Source organism: Pelmatolapia mariae, linkage group LG9 (genome assembly GCF_036321145.2).
Source record: "Pelmatolapia mariae isolate MD_Pm_ZW linkage group LG9, Pm_UMD_F_2, whole genome shotgun sequence".
In the NCBI taxonomy this organism is placed as follows: domain Eukaryota; kingdom Metazoa; phylum Chordata; class Actinopteri; order Cichliformes; family Cichlidae; genus Pelmatolapia; species Pelmatolapia mariae.
Window position 1 is genome coordinate 4303668 of NC_086235.1, and position 21497 is coordinate 4325164.

The following is a 21497-nucleotide window of genomic DNA, read 5'->3' on the forward strand; positions in this document are numbered from 1 at the left end:
AAATTAAATTATATGCAACATTCTCTGACTGGAAGAAATTTGTTTAACATTTAAACCTATTTTCTGCACATTCCAGCACATAAAATAAAATATTTTTCTTGTGTTTACACTCAGTCTTTCAAATAGATGCAAGTAAAACACAGCAGAAAATAAATAAAATCAAAGACTCAGCGGTCCTGTTGCTCTATTTTCACCTGTAAAGCAGGAGTGGGGTAGGCAGAGGTTTGCCCTGGTGCAGGTGTGCCGCAGCGGTCAGTTGAAGAATCCGCGAGTTTCTCTGTGAATTTCCCATTACGTGGTAGCGCACTCTGTGCTTGCTTGGAAGTTTAGGGGGGGGGGTTGTGCGCAACGCAGATTTTCTGTGCGCAGAGACCGTGCCAGCAATGCGCAATTGCGCACGCGCGCAGCTTAGAGGGAACATTGCATGCATATCTTGGTGCTGGCGAATGGCCTCAGCAGAGGTTCAAGTGCTAATGCAAAGAGGAGAGGGGACAAAGGATGGCCTTGCCTCATATCTCTTTTGTAGTGGAAAGGCTGAGGATTGTACACCATTTGTTATAACATAGGCTTGTTGAGGTTTGTAGATAGTTTTAATCCATCCAATAAAACCCTTGCCTAAGCCAAATCTTTGTAATACGGTAAAAAAGTATGTCCACTCGACTCCGTCAAATGCCTTTTCAGAATCTAAAGATATAACATAAGCCATATAATTTGTCTGATTCGAATATTGTATAATATTTAACAATCGTCTAATATTTATAAATGAGAAATGATTGTGGACAAAGCTGTTTGATCAGGGTTTATAAGCAATGGGAGAATGCCCTCCAGTCTCATCGCTAATAGCTTAGAGAGTAATTTAGAATCGACATTGATGAGGCTGATCGGTCTATATGATCCAAACCTATCTGGTGATTCATTTTTTTTAAATTAACGAAATATTAGCCTGTCTAAGTGTAGGGGAAAGACATTTATGCTTAAAAGAGTCTAAAAAAAATATCCGTCAATGATCTGGCAAGAAGATGATGTAGTTTTTTAATAAAATTCTGGACAGAAACCAACAAGTACTGATGCTTTTCCTCCTTTAAAAGAATTGATAGCAAGTGGCACTTCCTCCTCAGTCACTGGGGTATTTAATGCTTCCCTTGGATTCTCTGATAACGATACAAAAAGTGCTTATCTAAAAATCCTGCCATCTTCCTATCTGTATTACTACACTCTGATGAGTACATGTTCATTTAGAACTGCTTCATAATTAGGTTGATGCCTTTTTCTGTGCTGTGGTATATGAACTAATACTACCCCTAAGATAGGCTTGGCTTTATTTATTTCCCTTAATACATACAAACATTTTGTTTTTCAAAGTCTGTTTAATGAACTAAAGCACTTAATTGTAATGCACATAAAAATCAGGAAGGGAGAAAATACTTTGCAGCTTTTAAATGTAGAATCCTGTACTAGTCACTGCAGGAACTGGTGTGAAATGATTTGGAGTTTTGAAAGAAATGGATTTAAGAACATGGATTACCAAAGCATAAGTTTAAATATGAAAAAACATTCAAATTTAACTGAGGTAGCACATAAGATAAATAGATGAAAAACAAGTTCATTAAAAAAAAACAACTAAGAAAGTTGAAATGACAGAAATTGATGTATATAGCCAAACACTGATATTTGGTACAATATCAGTTTGGTTAAAAACAAAAACAAAAAACATATTCACATACAAAACACTATTGTGTTCTAATTGAACAAAGATTAAAATTTAACAGGGATAGAAATTTAGAGCATTAGATCCCTCAAGGGAGAAAACCTTGATTTTCATGTCTATACTTGCAGATTCCCAAATTTAAGATCCTGGATTATTTACTGCAGGTCCAGAAATCAGAGCTACCTCATAACATCCAAGTGTGACATCAGCTGACACTCTTTACAGGAGACTCTAGCTGAACTCTGTGGAGCCTGATCTCAAGGTTTTTAAGTCTGACCCTGAAACCAGAAGGAGATCTTTCCGTCTCTTCAGAATCATTGTGATCCAGTGATTTCAGTCCTACATGATCACACTGATGCCACTGGTCACAGCTGAAGTTCTCTTCCACGTGTGCACGTTCATGAAGGTTACGACTACTCGATCGTGAGAAGCTTCTGTCACAGTGTCTGCACTTGTATGGTTTCTCTCCTGTGTGGACTCGTTTATGCACTTTAAGCTCACCTGCAGTGATGAAGGATGACCCACACTGGTCACAGACGTACTTTTTGACCCCACTGTGAATGAGTACATGCTTTTTTAATGCACTTGATGTGGGGAAGCCTCTCCCACATTCTTTGCAGTAGTTCATTTTGTCTCCAGTGTGTCTACGCTGATGTATTTTTAGGCTTGTTTGCCTACTGAAAGTATTTCCACAAAGGTCACAACGAAAGTCTTTCCCACCACCACAGTGACGACAGGGTTGACTACTGGATCCATCTGTGTCGCTCTGCTTCTAAACAAAAACACAAAGACAGTGTAAGTCAGAGAATTCCTTCAACATTTTTAGAACTTTTATTGTCATTGTGCAGTTTCTTGCACAGCGAAATTGGGTAGCATGTGGAAGGGATTAAGCACCATCACAGATTACAAAGCCAGAGACACTGCGCCGATCAACGCAGACTCTGCATTCACCAATGAGCTGAACGCGTTCTACACCAGTTTCGAGGTTAGCCAGGTGGCTAATGCTAACTACGGCCTTACAACAGAGGACGGTGACGTCAACGGTAAGGGACCGGTGATCCGTATCGCAAAGCACGACATCCGTGCGTCGCTGAGGAGAGTGAACACAAGGAAAGCGGCTAAGCCAGACAGCATCACCGGCCATCTGCTGCGTTGCTCTGTGGACCAGCTAGCAAGTGTGCTCACTTCCATTTTCAATGAGTCCCTGGCAAAGTCTGTGGCCCCCACATGCTTCAAGAGATCCACAATCATCCCTGTGCCCAAGAACAACAAGCCCTCATGCCTGAATGACTACCGGCCAGTTGCACCTACTTTGGTGGTAATGAAGGTGTTCGATGGCTGCTGAAAAACATCATCTCCTTCTCCACCCCAAACACCACAGATCCACTCCACTTTGCTTACCAACCCAACAGATCCACAGAGGACGTCATCGCCCATATCCTGCACACCACTCTCAGCCATGTGGACAGGAAACAGGGTAACTATGTGAGTAGAGCAGTGGCGAGAGAACACAGGGGTGTGTTCTCTCGCCACTGCTCTACTCTCTCTATACTTCAGACTGCGTGGCGGCCCATAGCTCCAATACCATTGTGATCTGCTGATGACACGGTGGTGTTGGGTGCCATCTCCAACGATTAGGCGGCCTACATGGAGGAAATGAAGAATCTGTCATTGTGGTGCCAGGATAACCACCTCCAGCTGAACGTCTGCAACACCAAGGAGGTTGGTGTAAGTATCCCAGTGTCCACATCTCCTCAGATATGACATGGTCTGCCCACATACCAAAAGGCTAGCCAGCGCCTGTGCAACTTCGGGGTTCGGGGTCTCTCCAGGGATAATCAGAACTTTCGATTCAGCCTCCATGGAGAGCATCCTCACACAGAACATCTCATCCTGGTATGGGAACGGCTGTACTAAGGATGGCAGATTTATACATTAGATCGCTGCTGAAGGACTGCTCTCCTCTCCCTACAGGACATTTACACCAGGAGATGCTGGTCCAGAGCAGCTCAGATAAAATCCAATAAGCACTGCTTTTATATGCAGTAGAGTTACTAAGGAGTTATTACAGAAAGTTAACAAATTGAATGAGCAGAGTAGTTCCAAACAGTCAGGCTAAAATTAAAAGATAAACACATACCTCACAGTAACTGCACTTGTAGAGTTTCTTTCTCGTGTGGATCTCTTGGTGGAGTTTCAGGTAACGTGGAGATTTAAAAGCCTTATTGCACTGGTCACATTTATAAGGTCTCTCCTCAGTGTGGGTAAACATGTGGCTTTGTAAGTGTGTGGCTGTTGTAAACAGTTTCCCACACTGATCACAGCAGAAAACATCCTGTCCGGTGTGAATCCGTACGTGAATATTGCGGGAACCTATCGTGCTGAAAGTTTTCCCACAAATGTCACAGCTGTACGCCTTAATTCCAGAGTGGGTAACTAGATGACATCGTAAGTTGCTACTTTGAGCAAAAGTTTTACCACACTGATTACAGCTGTATGGTTTAACTCCACTGTGGATGCGTTTGTGTGTTTTTAAGCTTCTAGGATACGTAAAAGACTTTCCACACAACTCACAGCTGTACGCTTTAAGTCCACTGTGGATGAGTTGGTGTGTTTTTAAGCTTTCAGCATGGGTAAAAGACTTTCCACACAACTCACAGCTGTACGCTTTAACTCCACTGTGGATGAGTTGGTGTCTTTTTAAGCTTTCAGCTTGGGTAAAAGACTTTCCACACAAGTCACATCTGTGTGCTTCAACTCCACTGTGGATGAGTCGGTGTGTTTTTAAGCTTCCAGCTTGGGTAAAAGACTTTCCACACAACTCACAGCTGTATGGTTTAACTCCACTGTGGATGAGTTTGTGTGTTTTTAAGCTTCTAGGATAGGTAAAAGACTTTCCACACAATTCACAGTTGTATGCTTTAACTCCACTGTGAATGAGTTCATGTGTTTTTAAATATCCTTTCTGGCTAAAATATTTTCCACACAACTCACAGCTGTATGCTTTAACTCCATTGTGGAAGAGTTGGTGTCTTTTTAGGCTTCCAGGCTGGTTAAAAGACTTTTCACACAACTCACAGCTATACGGTTTAACTCCACTGTGGATGAGTTGGTGTGCTTTTAAGTGTCCTTTCTGGGTAAAACATTTTCCACACAAGTCACACCTGTACGGTTTAATTCCACTGTGGATGAGTTGGTGTGTTTTTAAGCTCCCAGACTGGGTAAAATCCTTCCCACACTCCTCACAGCTGTATATTTTCTCTCCCTTTCTTCTGTGAGGTTTGTCGGCCTCCTGAGAGCGCTGACTTCTCGCTCCATGTTGGTCCTGCAGTGACAGAGATACAAACAGAGGCAGTGAGTGAAATGCAGTCGTGGAACAAACTGAAACTCCATTAGTGGAATCAAAGATGTCAACAAACACATTGTAGGTGTGTTACCACCACCTATGGTTTTTTTTAAAACAACCAGCTGTGCACACAGTTTCAATAACAGTGTAACTGTGATATTTTTCTCACCTCCTGTATTGAAGTCATTGTTTCCTCTGTAGTGGCTGAGCTGAGTCCAAATGGCTGAAATTGTTCCTCTGCTGCTCCACCAGACTCTTCTCCTCCTGTTACTCAGCTGGGACACAAAAGTATAGATATGTATTTTATCCCTGACAAGAAGAAGTAGAGCAAATAAACATTACTACACTCCTCAGTGACAACAATACCTATGAAGCTTCAAGGTGAAACCCCAGAAGCAACTACAAAAAGAAAGTCATCAGCTGCCTACAAGAACTTGAAAGGGAAAAAGCCACTGAGCGCCCTGCAGACCACCACCTTTACCCAGGGGATGCTACACCCTGTATATATGGACTTCCATAGATACACAAAGAAGGAGTCCCACTCAGACTCACTGGTAGCAGCATAAACTCAGCCACCTACAACATTTCCAAGCACCTCATCACCATCCTAGCTCCCCGTGTGGGGAACACACCCCATCACATCAAAAACTCTGCTGACTTCACCAACAAGGTCCACAAACTTACACTTGATCCAGATGAAAGCAGAGTGTCCTTTGATGTGGTCTCACTTTTCACTTGTATACCTCCAACCGAGGCAGTGGAGACTGTCAGGAAACAACTACATCAAGACAGCTCCTTACAAACCAGAACCAGCTTCACCCTGATCAGGTCTGCACACTGTTAGACCTCTGCCTTACCACCACATATTTTAAATACAACGAGGGTTTCTACAGACACAAACATGGATGTGCTGTGAGCTCCCATGTGTCACCCATTGTAGCCAACCTTTACATGGAGGAAGTGGAAAGAAAGGCTCTTGGTTCTTTAACAGGAAGACTCTAGACTAACTTTTTGCCACGGTTGCACTGGTACGCCTAACTTTTTTTCTTAGGTGCACCAAAATTTTTCAACCACATCGTTGAACACCGCAGTTTTAACTGTGACTTTTTCTTTAAATTGCTGTCCTTCCAGACAATATTGATTTGTAAATGATTAACTAACAATCTTGTCAACACAAAGTTCTTTATTTGGAGCACAGCTCTACAAGAAAGATATGTTACTGAAAAAGTGCTTGTGCTTAAAGTGCTTTGGCAGTTTAAGGTAATATTATAGACAATGTTAAACTTAATGCATTCTCAATCATCCAGGAAAGTAAATCTCCAAAAGTTGATTCTGTTCATCTGGACGTAGCGTTTTGTGGAAGAAACGTTTCGTCACTGATCCAAGTGACTTCTTCAGTCTCAGCTGACTGCAGGTTTCCCCAATCTTATAAACAGTACATTTGCATAATGACTGAAACCAGCCCACTGAAGGAACAATGGGCTGGGAGGTCAGTTCCTTAATCATAATTATCCAAATTTTCATGACCATTGATCAACAACCACTGACCAAAACCCACTGATCAAAGACCACCGATCAATGGCCATGAGTACCATTCACAGAGAGTTGGGGAATGGCTGCAATCACAGCATTGTAAGATGGTGACAGATGTACCCTTAGGCCCCCTCCTCGATTCAGAGATGGTCTAATCATTTATCAGTATCAACATTTGTGAGACTTCAGCAGAGGTGTAAGCATTATGGCAGTCAAAGTATTTGAGGATAAAACACAGGAAAACATGAAGGAGATTCCGCTGGCCTGGCTTTTTACAGCAGATAACCTGTTTTAGCTGTTTTGTGGTTGTTGAAGTAGTTTTGTGAGTTTTAACCTGAGATTCTGGCATTTATATATATTCAAAATATATTCATATTTCAAAATCCATTCACGATTTAATAAATGGATATCCCATTGTTCATGCCAAAATCAATTTGAATCAGTTTTGAATCGATTTTCTAAAAATCGATTCAAAATTGATTATCACTTCAAATAGAAATGAGGCTGTAGAGGTTTGGTGCATGCAGAAAAACAGCTGCAGGGACAATGAAAAGACTTTTCTGCCAGCAAACGCTCAACTTCTCCCAGCATGCTGAGCTAATGATTAGTTGGTGTTTTTCTCCAAACACTCTCTCACTCTTCTCTCAACGTGTTCACAATAAACTGTGAACAGACACCGAGGAGAGCAGCAGAAGACCTCATTCAGGAGCTAAACTCAACATGAACTGAACTCACAGTAAAGTTAGCTCGGTGCTTACCTTTAGATGAGCCCACAAACCGAGAGAAACTCCGTGATGAAGCTGGAACTCTTTCCAAACACAGGAAACAGATCAGGGAGCAGAGACCCACGTGGTTCACGCTGATCTCAGCTACGATCCAGGAGACAAGGGTGGGCAGATCGACGCAGATATCGATCCAAACGTTGGTAGTGGTATATGATCGATACTTTAGTTTGTTTCTCTCCTCTAAGTTCACTACTTTACTCCCGTTTCATGACAAAGCAGCTCTCTCTGCTCGACTCCTCTCCTGCACACACACTTTGCTCCGCCCCCTTCTTCCTGCTTTTCTGTTATCATTCTTGCAAACAGCAACGCAGTCAGAGGTCAGTGTCAGAGTTCTGTCAGAGAGGGAAAGAATACTTATACTTATATATATATATATATATATATATATATATATATATATATATATATATATATATATATATATATATATATATAAATATATATTTAATGGTTTATACCTTGTGTTGGGGGGGTGGGGTTGTGTGTGTGTTTCTGTCTTGTTTTTATGGACATGAAGTCTGCCAATAAAGATTGAATTGAATTGAATTGAATATCCAGGTCGCTCATTTAATGCTGAAATGAAGTTTCAGTCATACCTGTAAACTAAAAGCTGACATTAAAAATAATATATTTATATATATTATATTAATCTCAATGCAATCTACCCTTTCACAGGGTAGAAGGGGGAGTTGATGCTGGCGCGTTTTGGCTGCCGCTGCTCTCGAGATTGACAGACCACGTGACTTTCGCGCATTGCCTTGTGGGTACAAGTGGCAATAAAATCAAAACACTGCATCAAGCGCTAGCATTTCCAGCACTGGCAATGTTCCATCTAAGCTGCGCGCGTGCGCAATTGCGCACTGCTGGCACGGTCTCTGCGCACAGAAAATCTGCATTGCGCACAAAAAAAAAAAAAAAATCTAACCTGAATTGAAATTAAAATTAATACTTTAACAATTCTGTTTTTTGCAGTGTTAGTCAGTAAGTGACTGGCTGCTCCCATATGGGATTACAACGATGCCACCTTATCCCATAGTCCAGCCAATTCACTTTCGTATATAGGCAGCTAATCAACGTCGTTGACAGGCTATGACAGCGTCCTTATGTGCTGACACCGGTGTTTTAGCTGGCAAAGCGGCGTGGCTGATGTGGAGTGAAGCCACGTTAATGACAACGTGTACAACCATTGGAGATGTGAGCAGGACAGACGGAACAATTGACGGAAAAAGTGTGGACTTTATACCAGTTTTTAAATTGTGTTGATAGGCCACGTAAAACCAGAGTTATGATAAAAATATATGCAATGCAAGTGACTAGAGTGTTTTGAGATGTGAGACATTTGCGACGTTTAGTGCAAATCTTGTGTAGTTAGTGTGTAGTGTAGTCAGTAGTTTTGTTGTGTGTGTCAGAACAGTGAGGCGACTACTGAATGTTACAGGTGTTACAGGAGTGATACATCTCCTGTTGTCAGGCCTGCAGGTATCAGGCTGTTGTTCTCCTTTATCTCATAGTGGACAGAAATTATGTTTTGGAGTGGCACAAATAATTTGTGTGGCATCAAATTTGACGCAGAACAGCTGATTGTTCTGTAAATAGTTTGAAATGTTTATTTTAAAAAACGCCTTGGCTGCATTTTGAGGTAAACAGCTGCAAAAAACCTTGTTGTTTGCATAACTCAGTTACTTTTTTGAAGAAGTAACTATATAGTTAATTGCCCAACATTGGTCATTATATACTGTATTTTGCAGACAGAGAGTTACAGGACTCTCTCCCAGACCACAGACTCATACTCATAATACAAGTCAGAGCTTTATATTAAAATAAAAGAAAGAAAGAAAGAAAAAATTGTGTTTTCACAATTGGAGTTCAAGATATTTTTTACTTCCAATAGTGTTAACATACTACACAGGTCATGAACAAGATTTTTTTTAATTTTCATTGTAAGTGGGCTAAAGTAGTTAATTAAAAGTAGTCTAACATAAATGTAAATGCTGTAATTTGATTATTTTAATAAACCACGTAACTTGGATGGATTTGATGCTGGCGTGACCACAGTGCTCACAGTGGTCCAAGGGATCGCTCAGGGAGTTTGTGTGTTCGCTCAGACACATGAAAAATTAGAGGGAACATTGAGCACCGGTAATCATTAATTCTGCGGTTTTAATCCCTACTTGCATTTTATTTGCCCCAAAAACAGTTATGTACAAAACGACGGAGAATACGTCAGGTCCGTAAAAAGACAGAGTTGACGAAAAGGCTAAAAAAAGAACGAGGAAAAAATCAAAGGAGTGAAAGGGTCAGACCCATACGAGGATACCGAGTGGAGTAAGAATGCTAGCATGCTGCCCGACTTTCATCACGCACGCAATAAAATGCTAGTAGGGATTAAAACCACAAAATTAATGATTACCGGTGCTGAAAATGCTAGCGCTTGATGCAGTGTTTTGATTTTGTTGCCACTTATACCCACAATGCAATGCGCGGAAGTCAAGTGGTCTGTCCATCCCTATAAGGAGGATCGTTCACGGACGTGACGTCACATTTTCAATCTCTATTGCTTAGTATAGCTACAAAAGTTTGTTTTTATTCCCTTAACCTACACTGTCTGCCTTACCTGTTTGGCTGGCCTACTTTTGGACATATTTATTGTCAGATGTTAGCATCAGCTGTTAGCCACTGGGCTGTTTTCGGATAGCCGGTTTCTAGATAGTATAACATCGTGCTAAGATGCTGTTCTTCCTTCTGTGCCATTGTAAGGTGACCTTGAGGGTCATAAAGGCGCCTATAAATAAAATGTATTAATATTATCATCATCAACATTATTACTATTATTAAAATGTGTTAAATTAACACTTTTATTAGAATTGAACAATCCAACTTTAAACTTCAAGAATAAAGACGTCTGAACATAAAAACAGTTTTTATTTTTCGAGTCAAATCATTCTTATTTATGTAGCATATTTAAAACAGCAGAAGTTAATCTAAAGTGTTTTTCGGACAACACATTCACATTCCATGTCTCCAAAGATCACAGTTTCACAACACATGATAAACTATGAAAGCTGCATTTGGTTGTTTTAATCAACACAACAAAACACACCAACAGTGGAAAGAAAAATTCACACACATCATGAAATGTTGATGAACCATGGTGATTGTGACAGAGCTGTGAACTTCATAATAACTTCATACTGTCACTGGGTTCAAACTAAAGGAATGCTCACAAGAAATCATCAGAGTATCAAACTGTAACATTATAAACATTATTACTTTAAAAAAATATTTTTAAAGTAACACCTTTTGTAGTATTTAGTTACTTTTATAATATTGTAAATCAGTCATTAACTCAGTTACTTTTTTGAAGAAGTAACTATAACTAATTGCTTCTTCAAAATAACTTGCCCAACACTGTAAATAACCTGATGAGATCCATGCCAGTGCACACAAACTGGACCTCCACTAATGGTAACAGGTGCAAAGGTGGTTTTGGAATGGTTTCTTTCATTAGTCACTGTAAAAGCTGCTCTTTAGAAACACAGGAGTGCACACTGCACTAATATTTTTTTCAGCTTATCTTCCTGTAATCTCACTTCAGGTATTAACAATCACACAGTTTTGTGTTTGCACTTTGGAAGGAAAAATCATCTTTTTAGCATCTCAAACACGCCCTCTGCAAACACCTTCCCCCAGCAGGTTTTTGCAAAAGAAAGAGTTTTTAATAAGCTGCAGGAACCCTGTTCAGTGTGAGTGGAGAACAGCCAAGTCTCCTCCTTTGAGAAACCTCCACATGTGCCACTGAAAACAGTTAAATTAGTTTGAATCTGAAATCCTGGCTCAAGCTATTTGCTGTGAGACAATTTCTTAATTTTACACACTAAACTGTTTATTTAGACACACTTTACACAGAGTTAATCAAATATAACTAATGCTTTAACAGCATAAGGATTTCATAATACAAACATCAAATCAACAAGAAAACAGCTTCAGAACATCTGGATCAAAATGCATTCACTAAAAATAACAAATTGTGGCCAATTTGTGGATAAACACACTAAAGTGAAAGGAGGAGCCAAAAGTAGAGGTTTGATGGAATTTTAATTACCTAAAATGCGATGTTTAAAATGGTCCTGATGTGTGCTGCTGTAGTGATGTGACGGTTGCGAACGAAACGGCTCTTAGAGCCGACTCTTTGAAGTGAACGTTGGGAGCCGTGTTTTTCTTTTTTCTTTCTCTCACCCTCTCTCTCGCACTTGTTTTCTGCTTCACTCCGCACGTGAGCCTTGTGCTTGCACAGGGCAGAGGGGCGGTAGTTACACTCGCAGTAGCACAGGAACAGAGCGGGAGGGAAAGAGAGGCTGTATCCCAATTCAGGGTCTGCAGCCTTAAAGGCCAAATTTAACGTAACGTAATCGCTGTTCGAAATGCGGCCCTCAAATGCGTCCTTCATTTCCCTGAATTTTAAGGATGTGGCGGTGTAGACTTCATGGCCAAACATATCCCAGACTTCATAGCGCGGCGGTGGGTGTGGATAATTTTGCCGAAAAAAACAGTGGAAGCGGTTTAAGAGTAAACTTTTAAAAGTAAGTACTGAATATTATGTAACTTATTTATGTGCAAATGTTTAGTAACAAAGAACATTAAAACATTACTGTTGGCCACATGTCGGCAAAGTTATGTGACATTAGTGATGTTTGTACTAACTTGGTTTTAAAGCCTTTACTTTAAAATATACGCCGTTCGATAGTTGACCTTAATCTTACAGAGAATGTGATGATTTTATGGATAATTAAAGTCAGTCATATATCCACAAACACAACAAGCTGAAAGTCAGTGATGCTGCTCGGTTTGCAGTCCTGAATATCACGGCACAAGCAGGATTCACTGCACTGTTAATGTTAGCTATGTTATATTGCTGCCTCTGTTCGGTGGTGTCGAGCCAAACGGACTTTAACGTGTGTTTGAACGAGCTGACGGTTCACTCGTTAAGCTGAAAGAAAGATGCTTTAATCACAGGAGTCACACGTGTCCACTGTACCATCTGGGAACTCTTCTTGTTTAGCACTCGTAATAACACAAACACTAAATCCTCCTTCTCTTGTGCTGTTTTGTAGCAGTGTATACACCTGAGACTGTCACCTGTCTGTCTGTCCTGCACTCTCTCTCTGTTTCTTTCTCTCTGATTGTGGAATAAAAGTATGAACATGTATTTATAAGTTACACTTGTGTTTGAATCCGGCAGCTTATCACACATTTGATTTCCATGTGTGACAACTGCAAGTGTCCAGAGTGAGGACAGACTGAGGGACCCACTGCTGCACATCATCTGTGAGGCTTTGCACCCCTGATGATCCACCAGGACAAACTCAGCAGTGTGTGAGGAAGAGGAGGAGGAAGAGCCAGCAGCAGCTGACAGATGGAGAGAATAGACAGACTGTTCCCTGTTTGTGAAGGACTGCTAGGAAAGTTTAACATAACTAATTGTCTGTCCTGAATCAGTCTTATTAGGTGATGTTCAAATAATGTTATCATTCCAGTGTTTTCAGTGTGGGAGAAAGTACTCAGGGCCTTCAAGTTACACACTATGAAAGGCAGCAACAAGTTTAATATTCAGAAACCTAAAGTATGTATCAGCAGCAGAATGGAGCTAAAAATAAATGTTTGTTTCAGTTCTATGAAGCTTTGAGTATTTTGGATTAGTAGTACTGCTGTGTTTGTTGCATCATATTGCTGTAATTGTTTATATGCTTTATATATTCTGAGGTAAGTTGATCTATAGTGTTACATCATATTCTATAAGGATGTTATGTGTTTGTTTACTTTCTGCCCAGTTTGACCCATTTAGCAGAAGTCAGCCTGTTTAAGGCTCTGATATCTATTCTGTATGACTTAAAGCAGTTATGACATGGTCTGATTTTCTCACCCAATAAAGGAATATTTAATATATCAGTCTACTCTTCATTCTATTAGAAACAGTTTTCACAGCTCGTACATTTTCTTTTTATACATATATGTAAGCATTGAGCCAAATGTAATAATGCCAACATATTAAACAAACAATATTTGTCTCTTATATATAATACATCTATACATCTAAGGTGATGGGAAATATAAATAACTGCAACTTGAATCTTTACTGAAGCTCAATATTTGACACAGAGTTCACTCACATGAATTTCACTCACATGTGCTGTACCTGCACATGTGATGTGACAATAAAAGTGATTTGATTTGAGAGTTCAAGTTCACTGCTGTAATAACTAATAATGATTAATATAAAAACTATAATATTGGTCATATTATATTTACACTGACTTTAGTCTGAAGAACAACATTAGCTAATTGTTTTTTACTAACTAATCTTAAAATGACTGTTCAGTACAGAAATGAAGCCCAACAATCATGTTTTACAGTCCTGTGGTCTCAGCCTCAGATACTTATCAAATCACACAAAGCTCATGTAGAAACAAATGAACAAATGAACAAAATATGTTCTCCTTCATTTCTGTCAAACAAAGCTGTTGCTAGGCAACCTGGGCAGCACGACGGAGGCTAGACCGTCCCATTTCACAAGCCTACAAGCCTCGCACTTCCGGCCTTAGTGGTCTTTGAGTACGCGGCCCTTGTGGACCATTAAGGCTGCAGAACCTGAATTGGGATACAGCCATAGAGAAAGTGAGCCAGGGACAACAACGTCACATTAGAAAGGTACAGTAATCATCAAATCAACTATTTTCAGTTGCGGATGATAAAGGATTCAGAAAGTTTATTCATGCAGGCCCATATGACAGGGAATGTGCATCTTCTTTTCTTTTGCATATTTTAATTTATATTTAATTGTATTGTAGTTTGCAGTGTTTTGTGTTGTTTCACTTTAAATGTGTTTAAATGGAAAAAGTTGAAAATTTAAATAGTTAAAAGTTGAAATGTAAATAGTTGTTTTTTGTATTATATGATTTATTTATTACATTTTATGTGGAGTGAATAAATAAAAGCATATTTACGGTGGCCCCTAGAGACAAAGCACGTACAAACTCCAAAACACGTAAAAACTCCAAAACACGTACAAACTCCAAAACACGTACAAACTCCAAAACACGTACAAACTCCGAAGCACGTAAAACCTCCAAAACACGTACAAAAGACAACAGAAGTGCTCCAGGATGCTAGGCGCAGTGTTGAGCTTTTGTTACCTAGTGGCTACACAAGCCAGCAAGTACCAATGACCAGATTTGGTGTGTGGTAGTAACAGGTAAATTAACATTTTTTTGAATTATTTGAATATATATGAGTGCTTGTGTATAAATACACAAACAATACACATATGCTTTCAACTGTGTAATTTAAGTGATCTAGGTAGCTCTGTTTTGGAAGTTCAGTTAATGCTAGACATGTGTTTTGGAGTTTGTACGTGCTTTGTCTCTAGGGGCCACCGCATATATTTATATATAAACATATATAAATAAAACCACGTTTTGTTTTTAACATTAGTAATTCCTTTTGTACATAACGTTATATCATTGATAATGATAAATTAATTAAAGCAACAAAACAACCTGAAGAGCCAGTTGGGATCCGGTAATCTTTTTAGTGAGCTGAGCCAAAAGAGCCAGTTCCCTAGAAAGAGATGGAATTCCCATCAGTACTTTGTTGCCACTGTGAATAAGAGGTTACACTAACTCACTGCTCCATCTTCTGGTACAAACTGGTATTGCATGAAAGTAAAGCCCAGAGAACAGAGGTGATTTTTAACCCCACTTGAGATCAGTTCATGTTTTTTTAATTCACTTGGTTTGGGGAAGCCTCTCCCACATTCTGTTTAAATTAAGTCGTAAATATATTTGAAAAATAATTCTGTGTTCTGATGGACTCTACATTCAAGATTCAGGAAGTTTATTGTTCATATACATCTCAAAAAACCAAATGGTTACTCAGAGCCATGAAATTCTTCCTTTGCAGGTTCCCTTCAATGTGTGTAATCTCATGAAGTTTACAATGAGCCGATTGTAAGAGGCTTCTGTCACAGTGTCTGCACTTGTATGGTTTCTCTCTTGTGTGGACTCATTTATGCACTTTAAGGTCACGTGCAGTAATGAAGGATGACTGACACTGGTCACAAAGGTGCTTTTGAATACCAGTGTGAAGGAGATAGTGCTTTATGGTTAATTGCTTCTTTATTAATTGACTTGATGTGGGGAAGCCTCTTCCACATTCGTTGAAGTAGTTCATTTTGTCTCCAGTGTGTCTACATTGATGTGGTTTTAGGCTCTCTTGATGTTTGAAATGTTATGCACAAACAACGCAACAACACACTTTCCCACCACCACAGTGATGACAGGGTTGAGAACTGGATCCATCTGTGTCGCTCTGCTTCTAAACAAAGACACAAAGACAGTGTAAGTCAGGGAATTCCTTCAACATTTTTATCCTGAACATTGCCTGAAATAAAGAGCATCTTTGCCAGTGTCCAATTACATTTTACTGTTTACATTATAACACTCAGCTTACTGGGCGAAAATGTCTCTTAATTTGTTGGAAATCTACTTAATGGGAAGATTGGATGTTAAACCCCTGGATGCTCTACTCTGCATGCCACAAGATAATAACCCCAAGGTACTCTCTAATGGATCCATTGGAGTTGAGACAAGCTTTAAAACTTTACTTTTTTCCAACATCAGTAAAGTTTCAGGAGATTTGTGTCAGAATTCACTGAGTTTTCATGTCTCATTTCGCTTTGAAATTAAACTAAATGCACATAGTACTTCAAAATAATTGCAACTGTAAAAAGGAAAAAATATAAATACATACCTCACAGTAACTGCACTTGTAGAGTTTCTTTCTGATATGAATCTGTTGGTGGACTCTTAGGGAACGTGGCTCTTTGAAAGCCTTTACGCATAGGTCACATTTATAAGGTCTCTCCTCAGTGTGGGTAAACATGTGCTGCTGTAAGTCTTTGTGTGTCACAAACAGTTTGCCACACTGATCACAGAAGCAAAAATCATTTTTGGTGTGAATCCGTACGTGAATATTTCGGTGCCCTGGCTGGCCAAAATTTTTTCCACAAATGTCACAGCTGTACGCCTTGATTCCAGAGTGGGTAACTTGATGGCTTCTTAAGTGGCTACTGCGCGTAAAAGCTTTACCACACAACTCACAGCTGTGTGCTTTAACTCCACTGTGGATGAGTTGGTGTGTTTTTAAGTGTCCAGGTTGGCTAAAAGATTTTCCACACAAGTCACAGCTGTACGCTTTAATGCCACTGTGGATAAGCTGGTGTGTTTTCAAGCTTCCAAGATGGGTAAAAGACTTTCCACACAAATCACACCTGAACGGTTTAACTCCACTGTGAATGAATTTGTGTGTTTTTAAACTTCCAGCCTGAGTAAAAGAATTTCCACATAAGTCACAGATGTATGGTTTAACTCCACTGTGGATGATTTGGTGTGTTTTTAAGTGTCCAGCCTGGGTAAAAGATTTTCCACACTCTGCACAGCTGTACGATTTAATTCCTCTGTGTATGAGTTGGTGGGGTTTCAAGTTTTTAGGATGGCTAAAATCCTTCCCACACTCATCACAGCTGTATTTTTTCTCCCTCTGTCTTCTGTGAGGTTTGTCGGCCTCCTGAGAGCGCTGACTTCTCGCTCCATGTTGGTCCTGCAGTGACAGGGATACAAACAGAGCTTTTTTTTTTTTTTTTCTAAAAACAAAACAAAACAACCAGCTGTGCACACAGTTTCAATAACAGTGTAACTGTGATACTTTTCTCACCTCCTGTGTTGAAGTCATTGTTTCCTCTGTAGTGGCTGAGCTGAGTCCAAATGGCTGAAATTGTTCCTCTGCTGCTCCACCAGACTCTTCTCCTCCTGTTACTCAGCTGGGACACAAGAAATATAGATATGTATTTTATCCCTGACAAAAAGAAGCAGAGAATATGAACATTACTACACTCCTCAGTGACAACAATACCTATGAAGCTTCAAGGTGAAACCCCAGAAGCAACTACAAAAAGAAAGTCATCAGCTGCCTACAAGAACTTGAAAGGGAAAAAGCCACTGAGCGCCCTGCAGACCACCACCTTTACCCAGGGGATACTGCACCCTGTATATATGGACTTCCATAGATACACAAAGAAGGAGTCCCACTCAGACTCATTGGTAGCAGCATAAACTCAGCCACCTACAGCATTTCCAAGCACCTCATCACCATCCTAGCTCCCCTTGTGGGGGACGGCCCCCATCACATCAAAACCTCTACTGACTTCACCAACAAGGTCCACAAACTTACACTTGATCCAGATGAAACCATAGTCTTAAATACAACAATGGTTTCTACAGACAGAAACAGGGATATGCAATTAGCTCCCATGTTTTTACTCATTGTAGCCATCCTTTACATCGAGTAAGTGGAAAGAAAGGCTCTCTGTGCTTTAATAGGGACAGCACCTAACCACATGATAGGGTGCATCAAGGTTTAAAAATGGTTTCACTCAAAATCTCTGGTGTTAACGACTCATGCTTTTTTCCACATATTTGTTCTTGTGTTACGAACAAACGCTAAAAAACTGAAGGTGAGCTGATAGTAAGATGGTCATCATCTCACACTGCATCAGGATTCTCAGACCATGTCATGGTTCACTTGATGCCTGCAAACAGGCACAAACTGAAACTCTCTAAAGCTTTTGTGAAGACACTGAAGCAGTGGACTGATGAGGCTGTGGAGAATCTGCATGTGTGTCTGGACTGCACGACTGGGAGGTTTTTTAGGATTGTTACCAACAGTTTGGATTATTATAGAGATGCTGTGACGTCCTGTGACTTCAGCTTTTGTGAAGACAGCTGCACAGCATCACACACCAGGGTGAGTTAGAATAATGACCAGCTCTGGTTCACAGCTAAGCTCAAGGAGGCTGAGGCTGGAAAGGCAGGAAGTGTTTCAGAGTGGGGACAGAGACAGTTTGAAAGACTTTCAGTTCCAAAAACTGTTTTCAGCTAATGACTCTGCTTCAGTCTGGAAAACACTCCGACAGTGAACCAACCACAAGCCTGAAGACTCCACTCCACCAACAACTCCCCCACTTCAGACTTTCAGTTGTTTACGAGCACTTCACTGACCCTCCAAGTGAGGCCTGTAAATCTTTGCCTCCAAATGCTAAAAGTTAACATGGAAATTACACCTGTTTTTACAGGCATGTTCAAGTTTGGGATATGCAGGACCTCAGCTGGTGCAACATCACCTATGATGTGACTCAAGCCCCTGGCCCTTATCTCAAGGATTGGTTTGTTAACCATACCACAGAAAGGGTTGATGTGTGGTAGCTCTGCAGGGATGGCAAGCTGAGAGCTAGACTACCCTTTGAAGGGAAAGAAACCTGTGCATTAGTTTCTCTGCTCATGCCTTTCAACTTGTTCACACCAACAGACTTTAAGCAGTTGCCCCAAACCATAAAGGAGTGGGGCATAGAAACTAGAAACTGGGAGTTGTCTTCCCTAAAGTAACACTGATGTATTAGCAGAAAAACACTATTTACTGCATCTTGAGTAAATATTATAAAGGAGTGTAGCATAAACAGGAGTGACATGACAGAAAAATGTAGTAAAGCTAAGTAACGCTCTTTTCAGAAAACTGAAGGAATGCATCTCTCTCTCTCTGTCTTCATGTCCCTCGAATCAGTCTTTTTCTTCAGGCCTTGTTGTGACTCCTCTGCCATCCATTATCCAAAGCACAGAGAGAATCATGTACAGGTAGACCATGTAACTGAACTGTTTCTGTAAGAGCATCTCATACATATCTGTTCCCAGGATAACATTGTGTATGCCATTGCTTCCTTGCAACTAAATAAACGCGTTGGAGCTTGCTGCTCTGTGTATCTCACTTCATTAGTGAATTTCTCTAAAATTCTAATACTACAACAGATTGCTCTAATCCATTTCCTGTTACCAATTCAAACAGGAACCACAGACATGCTACCCACGGTTGAAGGAAAGAAAATTTGCACCTACATCAAGTATGGTTCAACATGCTATGGCTATTCATGGTGCCTTTAGGTGCACCTCATAATTTCAGCAATCCATACACTTAAAGACATAAAGTTGTTTAAAAGAATATTTTGGGTTAATAATCATTTGCTGGAATAAATTATAAATTAGTTAATACAGTATCATAACCAAGCTGTTACCAACTATTAAGCCTGTATTTTTCTCAAAGCTGTCTTCAGGAATGTGAAATTATTACATCCAGAAATTACAAGAATTTCCACATTCATGGCTGTAGCAGCATATATTCAAAAATTCATAATTAAAATCACCTTGAGGTGACTGTTGTTGTGACTTGTTGCTGTATAATTGAAATTGAATTCAAATAAAATGTTTCCTGCAAACCTTAAACATGTTCTCTGGTACACTTGTGATCATTTTCAAATTGTATGGCTGTAAAAATGTGACATTTTCTCCCAAAGTCACAGTATCAGCCCATTCCCCTGTGTAGAGGCAGGTATTTGAAAATCCACATCTTTTTATTTTTTTATTCATTTATATTTTTTACACACTAAAAGCACAACAATAAAAACAAATGCTCAGAAAACACAAGTCTTGAGAATAGAGGCTCAAATTTGATCCTATAATTGAAAATACTATAATATAATAATTATTATTAGCTATAGATGTTGCAAGTTTAAGGGATACATATACAGCAGGTGGAGGTAACTTGTTTGATGCATATTCTGAAATTTGATGTTTGAGAATACTGTATATTGTAATTATTTTTGGTTTATTTTGAAAAGTCTCAACAGGATCTTTAACTTTATTGTGAAGGGTTATATGAAAAATAAATAAGCGGTCGGCTGAGCCACACGATGGTTTTACTGCCTTTGCTGACGAACCGATGCGTAATAACAGTCGCTTATCCGTCCGTAGTGTGGTTATTTTAACTGTAAGAGAAAGAGAGAAGTCTAAGAAATGAATATAATGACTACATACAGTTATGACTGAATTATATAAAACACTGCATGAAAAACACCAACAATGTGATTACAGATATGCTGATCCCAGCAAAGAAGAACCGAAACATAACAGCCTTTTAAATAACCGTGGATGTGGTGACCGTGGTAAACACAAATGAGGCTGTAGAGGTTTGGTGCATGCAGAAAAACAGCTGCAGGGACAATGAAAAGACTTTTCTGCTCCAACTTCTCCCAGCATGCTGAGCTAATGATTAGTTGGTGTTTTTCTCCAAACACTCTCTCACTCTTCTCTCAACGTGTTCACAATAAACTGTGAACAGACACCGAGGAGAGCAGCAGAAGACCTCATTCAGGAGCTAAACTCAACATGAACTGAACTCACAGTAAAGTTAGCTCGGTGCTTACCTTTAGATGAGCCCACAAACCGAGAGAAACTCCGTGATGAAGCCGGAACTCTTTCCAAACACAGGAAACAGATCAGGGAGCAGAGACCCACGTGGTTCCCGCTGATCTCAGCTACGATCCAGGAGACAAGGGTGGGCAGATCGATGCACGTATCGATCCAGACGTTGGTAGTGGTATATGATCGATACTTCAGTTTGTTTTTCTCCTCTACGTTCACTAGTTTACTCCCGTTTCATGAAAAAGCAGCTCTCTCTGCTCGACTCCTCTCCTGTACACACACACACTTTGCTCCGCCCCCTTCTTCCTGCTTTTCTGTGGTTCGTTGCTGTGCGGTCACTGAGCACACGTGGGGTGCGTTCCATCTCCTATCTCCTTTTCCTAGCTTCTTTTATTTGGCCTCTATGGCGGTGGTGAGAACTGAAAACTACATTGAAACTACAATGTGAAGAAGATGGACTAGAAAACAAACATCTCACTTTGTCACAATGTGTTCTAGCCCGGTTGTTTTATTAGATTAGATTGGATTAGATAAAACTTTATTAATCCCTTGGGTGGGTTCCTCCGGGAAATTCGGTTTCCAATAGCACAGCACCCATAGAAGTTACAGAATGTGAGCAGAAATATACCATAGATATATATATATATATATATATATATATATATATATATATATACACACACACATACATACACACACACACACACACACACACATATGTATATATGTATATATATATATATATATATATGTATATGTATATA

The 21497-nt window shown here is 39.9% G+C and overlaps 1 protein-coding gene and 1 long non-coding RNA gene across 5 annotated transcripts in view; both read right to left on the reverse strand.

Moving 5' to 3' along the window:
- Positions 1-1037: 1037 nt before the first annotated feature.
- On the reverse strand, positions 1038-7546 carry LOC134634631 (uncharacterized). 2 transcript variants are annotated; one of them, XR_010573822.1, is made up of 4 exons: positions 7346-7546; positions 5224-5329; positions 3849-5033; positions 1038-2480 (listed from the first exon to the last, which is right to left on the reverse strand). It is a non-coding gene; the product is annotated as an uncharacterized LOC134634631 (long non-coding RNA). The 2 variants fall into 2 exon arrangements; XR_010573821.1 differs by having other exon boundaries at positions 5224-5363.
- A 5533-nt stretch (positions 7547-13079) lies between these two features.
- The window catches only part of LOC134634421 (zinc finger protein 239-like), a 54941-nt gene continuing 46523 nt past the window's right edge, over positions 13080-21497 (reverse strand). The window contains exons 1-4 of one of the 3 annotated variants that reach the window (XM_063483612.1): positions 20736-21017; positions 17141-17246; positions 16178-17026; positions 13080-15742 (exon numbers count right to left, since the gene is read on the reverse strand). In XM_063483612.1, the coding sequence (XP_063339682.1) occupies positions 15656-15742; positions 16178-17026; positions 17141-17158 (954 nt within the window). In that variant the 5' untranslated portion in view covers positions 17159-17246; positions 20736-21017 and the 3' untranslated portion in view covers positions 13080-15655. Of the gene's footprint in view, positions 15743-16177; positions 17027-17140; positions 17282-20735; positions 21018-21497 lie in introns of those variants that run through there. The other 2 variants (XM_063483613.1, XM_065471666.1) reach the window with 2 other exon arrangements.